General features: G+C 45.4%; 1 protein-coding gene across 1 annotated transcript in view; it reads right to left on the reverse strand.

Annotated features, from left to right (window-relative positions):
- arhgef28a (Rho guanine nucleotide exchange factor (GEF) 28a) overlaps positions 1-8,390 on the reverse strand; it is a gene marked incomplete at its 3' end in the record, with an annotated part of 121,132 nt that overhangs the window by 53,982 nt on the left and 58,760 nt on the right. Inside the window, exon 5 of the mRNA XM_084324183.1 lies at positions 2,351-2,438. Coding sequence (XP_084180309.1) covers positions 2,351-2,438 — 88 coding nt within the window. The remainder of the gene's footprint in view (positions 1-2,350; positions 2,439-8,390) is intronic.

Below are 8,390 nucleotides of genomic sequence, written 5' to 3' on the forward strand. Positions count from 1 at the left end.
AACGAAGGTTCGAACGTCCGTTCAAAAAACCCTGACGAAGTTCGAACCCCAAAAACAGGCTTCGGGGAAACAGATCTACCTTGGTCCTAATAACTCCTCTCATCTCTCCTCTCTCCTAACTCCTCTCCTCTCTCCTAACTCCTCTCATCTCTCCTCTCTCCTAACTCTTCTCATCTCTCCTCTCTCCTAACTCCTCTCCTCTCTCCTAACTCTTCTCATCTCTCCTCTCTCCTAACCCCTCTCCTCTCATCTCTCCTAACTCCTCTCCTCTCTCCTAACTCTTCTCATCTCTCCTCTCTCCTAACCCCTCTCCTCTCTCCTAACTCCTCTCATCTCTCCTCTCTCCTAACTCCTCTCATGTCTCCTCTCTCCTAACCCCTCTCCTCTCTCCTAACTCCTCTCATCTCTCCTCTCTCCTAACTCCTCTCCTCTCTCCTAACTCCTCTCCTCTCTCCTAACTCCTCTCCTCTCTCCTAACTCCTCTCATCTCTCCTCTCTCCTAACTCCTCTCCTCTCCTCTCTCCTAACTCTTCTCATCTCTCCTCTCTCCTAACTCCTCTCCTCTCTCCTAACTCCTCTCCTCTCTCCTAACTCCTCTCATCTCTCCTCTCTCCTAACTCCTCTCCTCTCTCCTAACCCCTCTCCTCTCTCCTAACCCCTCTCCTCTCTCCTAACTCTTCTCATCTCTCCTCTCTCCTAACTCCTCTCCTCTCTCCTAACCCCTCTCCTCTCTCCTAACTCTTCTCATCTCTCCTCTCTCCTAACTCCTCTCCTCTCTCCTAACTCCTCTCATGTCTCCTAACTCCTCTCATCTCTCCTCTCTCCTAACTCCTCTCCTCTCTCCTAACTCCTCTCATGTCTCCTAACTCCTCTCATGTCTCCTCTCTCCTAACCCCTCTCCTCTCTCCTAACTCCTCTCATGTCTCCTCTCTCCTAACTCTTCTCATCTCTCCTCTCTCCTAACTCCTCTCATGTCTCCTAACTCCTCTCATCTCTCCTCTCTCCTAACTCCTCTCATGTCTCCTAACTCCTCTCATGTCTCCTCTCTCCTAACCCCTCTCCTCTCTCCTAACTCCTCTCATGTCTCCTCTCTCCTAACTCCTCTCATGTCTCCTCTCTCCTAACCCCTCTCCTCTCTCCTAACTCCTCTCATCTCTCCTCTCTCCTAACTCTTCTCATCTCTCCTCTCTCCTAACTCCTCTCATGTCTCCTCTCTCCTAACTCCTCTCATGTCTCCTCTCTCCTAACCCCTCTCCTCTCTCCTAACTCCTCTCATCTCTCCTCTCTCCTAACTCCTCTCATCTCTCCTCTCTCCTAACTCCTCTCCTCTCCTCTCTCCTAACTCTTCTCATCTCTCCTCTCTCCTAACTCCTCTCCTCTCTCCTAACTCCTCTCCTCTCTCCTAACTCCTCTCATCTCTCCTCTCTCCTAACTCCTCTCCTCTCTCCTAACCCCTCTCATGTCTCCTCTCTCCTAACCCCTCTCCTCTCTCCTAACTCTTCTCATCTCTCCTCTCTCCTAACTCCTCTCCTCTCTCCTAACTCCTCTCATGTCTCCTCTCTCCTAACCCCTCTCCTCTCTCCTAACTCTTCTCATCTCTCCTCTCTCCTAACTCCTCTCATGTCTCCTAACTTCTCTCATCTCTCCTCTCTCCTAACTCCTCTCCCCTCTCCTCTCTCCTAACTCCTCTCATGTCTCCTAACTTCTCTCATCTCTCCTCTCTCCTAACTCCTCTCATGTCTCCTAACTTCTCTCATCTCTCCTCTCTCCTAACTCCTCTCATGTCTCCTAACTTCTCTCATCTCTCCTCTCTCCTAACTCCTCTCATCTCTCCTCTCTCCTAACTCCTCTCATCTCTCCTCTCTCCTAACTCTTCTCATGTCTCCTAACTTCTCTCATCTCTCCTCTCTCCTAACTCCTCTCATCTCTCCTCTCTCCTAACCACTCTCATGTCTCCTAACTTCTCTCATCTCTCCTCTCTCCTAACTCCTCTCATGTCTCCTAACTCCTCTCATCTCTCCTCTCTCCTAACTCCTCTCATCTCTCCTCTCTCCTAACTCCTCTCATCTCTCCTCTCTCCTAACTCCTCTCATCTCTCCTCTCTCCTAACTCCTCTCATCTTTCCTCTCTCCTAACTCCTCTCCTCTCTCCTAACTCAAAACTGTACTCCTGAATTATTTTATCCTTTAGGGCCTTTTTAAATCTCCTCTGTTGATTTAGAATTTGAACATCAACGTTATGAATGAAGCTTCGAAGCTTCTAACTATTCGGTACAGCCCTGCTGGTGGGTGAACACTGTGATTGATATTATTCAACACTTCAAACTGCGCCATCCCTCATGTCAACTCACCTCCGTCATCAGCGTGGGTTTCCTCTTCGTCACCACCCTCCTCCTCCTCCTCCTCCTCCTCCTCAACTTCACCTCTGAGCCTTGCAATCTGGAAGAAAAACACAAACTTCTATTTTCATATTGTAAATTTAAAGGGGACCTGCATTGCTATTCCTAGCACTATTTGGGCAACTTTACACAATTCCTGTGAGTCTATGGAAGACATCTGTAAGGTTTATTTAAAAAAAAAATCATTGTGCTTTTGAGTACTCAAAAGCATAATTTTCCAGCCTCAAGATTTCAGCCTGTTATTGGCCTGGCTCCGCCCATAAGCACTTTCAGTGGCAGTCATCCACACAGTCTGCGAGTGGCAGACAGACAGAGAGAGAGAGAGAGAGAGAGAGAGAGAGAGAGAGAGAGAGAGAGAGAGAGAGAGAGAGAGAGAGAGCCAGAGAGAGAGAGAGAGAGAGAGAGAGAGAGAGAGCACCGTGTAAACACAGCTGTGTGCAGGTAGAGCTGCCGCGGTATTGATATTTTCCTTACCGCACGAATTTGCAAAATATTTCCTACCGCCGCGGTTATTACCGCACAGTGCGCACAAAAAAAAAAAAAAGTTTGAATGCATTTTTTTTTTTTTTGGTAGTCTACTCTTATAGCCTGCCTCTAGTCTAATGGCGCTTTTCCACTGCATAGTACCTACTCGACTCGACCCGCTTTAGGCACCTGGTACTTCGTTCCTTTTCCACTGCAGCCAGGTACTACTCCGTTTGTCTCCGTGTGTGGGGATGCAGGCGGGGCCGCTCGCTTGTGTACACTGAAAGCTCCGTGGGCATAGATGTCCGAGGGCTTGCAGCAAGCCAGAGTTTAACACAGTTTCAATCAATCAATCAATCAATCAATAACAACATTAACCAGACTCTCGTTGCGTCTATTCTGCCAAAGCTAACGTTACCTCTCATTGTGTATTCTACCAAGCAAACCCGGGTTTAACGTTACCTCTCGTGTATATCGGCTGACAGTAGTATTAACAACAACAAACTTAACACATCAGCGATCTTGTTGTGACACTAAACTCTCCGCTCGGTGGTAAATTGGGTTGATGTCGGTTTTGTTTCATCAATAAATAAGGCAGAATACACAGTGAATCCATTCTTTTTTGTTTATTGCTTGGTTCTGTCGCAAACAAATCCTGAACGAAATGCATCCTTAGCGAGGCAGTAAAGATGGCGGCGCCGGCGTTCTGTTTTTGTTCAGACTGAGGCTACAAAGTGTGACGCGTCTCTCTTCTGACCAGTCAGTGGTCTGCAATGTTTCACATGACTTTTCTGGTACCACTTCTACCCAATAGGGTCGCTTGGAACCGAGTAGGGTATATCTGCAGAGCCGCAAGCCGCAAGCCAACTTTATTATTATGATAAAAAACAGCAGTGACGCGGTATTCAGCCTAACTCTGCGGTGAGCGTGATGCAACAGCGATACCGCGGTAATGCGGTTATCGCGGCAGCTCTATGTGCAGGTCCCCTTCTCTTTCTCCCTCTCCCATTCGAGGAAGTCTACCACTGTGCCGCGCGCGACAGCTTGTGCAAGACACACAATTGACCTCTCTCTCAAACCCCTGCCCTCTTTTCTTTTTTTTCCCACTTTTTCTCCTCCTATTGTTCTGTATTTTTCTCCCATCCCAATTTAGTCGTTATGCCAATTCCCCCCTCCCCTTCCTGGTCGTTGCGCGCATGTGCCCCCCCCTGATCGGTCTAGGGAGCCCTGAGGTCTATCACATGCTTCCTCCGATACATGTGGAGACAGCCAGCAGCCTCTTTTCACCTGCCAGTTAACCCTTTCACTACCACACTACAGACGGTTAACACTTTCACTACCACACTACAGACGGTTAACCATTTCACTACCACACTACAGACGGTTAACCTTTCACTACCACACTACAGAAGGTTAACCCTTTCACTACCACACTACAGAAGGTTAACACTTTCACTACCACACTACAGAAGGTTAACCCTTTCACTACCACACTACAGAAGGTTAACACTTTCACTACCACACTACAGACTGGTAACCCGTTCACTACCACACTACAGACGGTTAACACTTTCACTACCACACTACAGACGGTTAACCTTTCACTACCACACTACAGAAGGTTAACACTTTCACTACCACACTACAGACTGGCAACCCTTTCACTACCACACTACAGACGGTTAACACTTTCACTACCACACTACAGACGGTTAACCATTTCACTACCACACTACAGAAGGTTAACACTTTCACTACCACACTACAGACTGGCAACCCTTTCACTACCACACTACAGACGGTTAACACTTTCACTACCACAACCACAGGAGGTTAACCCTTTCACTACCACAACCACAGGAGGTTAACCCTTTCACTACCACACCGCAGACGGTTAGCATGCGATGGTCAGGGAAGCTGGCTGCCTGTGTATGAGGGCACCTGCTCCGTAGTGTCAGAGACCTTTCACACCTTCATATCACCTTCATATCTCCGGCCGGTGTGTTTTCTTTTAGATGACACCTGAACGAGCTTTATGATTTATGGCCCCAACAGTCAGCGGCTCAGCCCACTGTTTTATGTAGCATCACTTGCTCCGCACACGTCAGCGTGTTTGAACAGCGGGGGGCGGGTAGTATAGAGGGCTGCACTGTTTACACAAACACAAGCGGAACCTGTTCAAACACCGTTTCCAGGTCGATAACGTAAATGCATCACGTCACACAAAGGGATGTGTGAGTGAATATCTAATAATACACTTTAAATAATAACTTAAAATTGTATAAAACAAAAGATTTCATACAACTTTAAGTAGACGTACTTATTGTTGTTCAATAATGTACCTTAGAACGGGAGGAAAGGCGGAGTGTATGAGAAAGACCTGCGGCTCTGACAGCTCTAAGCATCTAAAATACTGCTGTGCAAATATTCATTATTATTATTATTATTATTATTATTATGATTAATAATAATATTAAAAACTTAAAACAGACTTATATGGTTCTCATTTGCCCTATAATTAGGCAGTGTGTGACTGTAAACAAATGCATGACTTTATTGGACACCAGTGACTCCATTGTTTAGAGCTAAGCTAAGCTGAAATGAATGAATGAATGAATGAATGAATGAATGAATGAATGAATGAATGAATGAATAATGAATGAATGAATGAATGAATGAATGAATGAATGAATGAATGAATGAATGAATGAATGAATGAAAACTTTATTTAACAGATTGCAGAATGGGTACAATACAGTACGGCTCAATTGTTAGGGGGATGCAGACCAGAGAAAGACGTTTGTCTTGTTTACATCAGGGTCCCCCATTTTCAATTCATAGTGACATTTATGACATACACAACATGACATCATGACATTTATGGCATAGGGACATACATGACATACAGGTATATAGTACTGTTACATTTGTGACATATGATATGCAAATATACAGTATTGCTAAGCTAAGGTAAACTAAGTTAAGTTAAGCTAAGCTAAGCTAAGCTAAGCTAAGCTAGCTAGCTTGTGCCCAGGTACGTCTTCACCCGCCATGGGTCATTTTTGAACGTGTGTCAGACTAATGTAACTTTCACATTTTCACGGGTAGAGGCGCGCCGCTCGACCTCCTTAACCCTTTCACTACCACACTACCAAAGGGTTAACCCTTTGCACTGCGAAAATACAGAAGGTTAACCCTTTCACTACCACACGACAAAGGGTTAACCCTTTTCACTGCGACAATACAGAAGGTTAACCCTTCCACTGCCACACGACAGAGGGTTAACCCTTTCACTACCACACCGTCTGTAGTGTGGTAGTGAAAGGGTTAACCTTCTGTAGTGTGGTAGTGAAAGGGTTAACCTTCTGTAGTGTGGTAGTGAAAGGGTTAACCTTCTTTAAGTGCAGGGGTCTGGGGGCCTTTCCTCTGCAAATTGTAAGCATAAACCACTCCACTTCATGCATTCTGGTGCAAATCAGAACATTGCATAAGCTTTGAGACAGTGGCTCAGGAGGTAGAGTTCAAGTGTCAAGTTCAAGTTCAAGTTTGTTTATTATTATTTGTCACTCACAACAAAATACAGAATACTTTATGATGAAATGCTTGTTTCTGTATGGGCCCCTGAGAGTGTGCTACATACAGTAAAATGAAAGTAAGTTAAAAAAAAATAATAATAATAATTAAGAAGTAAGTAGAAAGTAAGTAGAGCGGTCGTTGTCTAGTAATCAGAAAGGTTCCCGGTTCTATTCCCGCTCCTCCCGGGGGCAGCGTGTCGAAGTGTCCTTGAGCAAGAGACTCATAACTCTTAACTCGCCCTTTCAGGCCACGCTGACTCACTGTAGTAACGAGGCGATCCCCCGACCCCCCCCCGACCCGACCCACTATTTACTAGTAGTAAAGTAGTATTTCATTATTATTCTTTTTTTTATCTACTTTTTCTCCCCATTTTCTATTTTTCTCCTGTCCCCAATTTCATATTATCCAATTCTCCCCTCCCCTGTCTCGAACGTTGCTAGACCATGCCTCCCACTGGTCGGCTGCAATGTGGACCAAGCCTTGCATCATGTGTCCCCTCCGGTACACGAGGAGGCAGCCTGTCGCATCTTTTCACCTGTACAGCGCGATCTCTCAGCGGCGAGGAGTAACGCGTGGGAGGCTCACGCTGCCCCCGATGCTTCCTGATTCTGCTGTACAGGCGCACCAACCGACCTGTAGGAGTCGCTGTCCACAATGTCCGATCCCCACCCACCAGCTTTCCCACCCCCTAATACTGCCAATTGTATTAGTATGAACGACCAGCCAAGCCGGAAGCAACGCAGAGAGCTGGGCTCGAACCCAGCGTCTCCTGCATTAGTGGCGAGCGCCTTGCCCACTGCGCCTCTTAGCCGCCGTATTTCATTACTATTGAAATGTTTAAATGCAGATATAAACAGGAATTCTAAGTATAAGTTAGAGGACCTTGAAAATAACGTGGACTAGTATTTTTGTAATTATTTATTTATCTTTTGCTGTAGTGGATACAGTAGGTATATTATTTGTTATATTGATAGATAACTTAATACATATTAATATGATACTGTAAGGAAGGGGCAGGACCAGATAAAGCTTTTCTTCTTTCTGTCCCTTCTTGAACAAAACCTTTGTCTTGAGCCATGTTGACTATTGCTTCCATGTCTAGGGAAGATATATTTAATTTTATTTGTATTTGTATTTTATTTAGTTTTTCTTTAATATTTTTTCTTTATAGAATAGATAGAATAGAAATACTTTTATTATCCCGAGGGAAATTTGACACTGCAAATCGCTCAACATTTAAACATTTAATATTTAGACAGAACAGGTCACGAATAAGAATAACAAAAACAAATCAAATCAAATTGCCTAAGATAAGAGTAGAATAAAAATAGAATAAAAATGGAATAAAATATACAGTAAAAATATACTGAGGTCTACAGTAGGTGTAGTATTGCACAGTGCTGTTTAAAAAAAGTAAGAGTCCAGGAAGATGGTACATAACTGTCACTCTGTGCTCAGTGATGCTGTTGGAATGAAGGACTTCCTGTGCTGTTCAGTGCTGCTTTGGGTAGTGTGAGCCTGCACTGGCTCCTCCTGTCAGCCAAGTCTGTGTATAGTGGGTGGAGGGGTTTCTCCTGATGGCCTGGAGGCGTCTATTCTTAACCCAACGCATGTTTGCTTCCGCGTTCGCGTTTTGCGAATCTGATTGGCCACTGACGTTTCTCGTCATGTGACATGTGCGCCCAATCGCATGGCGCGCCCATTTCCGCCTCGACCAGCAGCAAACTACCTAACGCCTACGATCCACACTCTAACCTTAACCAACTTTTGAAAGGAGTGCCTAAGCTTAACCGGGAAAGAACTTGCCGTCACACGATTGGCGCAACCAGAAACGTCAGTGGCCAATCAGAGCGCAAAACGCGAACGCGGAAGCAAACATGCGTTGGGATAAGAATTTAGGCGGCCTGGAGCTTAGCAAGGCTCCTCCTCTCCGCCACCCTCGCTAGGGTTA

The sequence above is a fragment of the Notolepis coatsorum genome (genome assembly GCF_963971535.1).
Source record: "Notolepis coatsorum genome assembly, chromosome: 11".
Classification (NCBI taxonomy): Eukaryota; Metazoa; Chordata; class Actinopteri; order Aulopiformes; family Paralepididae; genus Notolepis; species Notolepis coatsorum.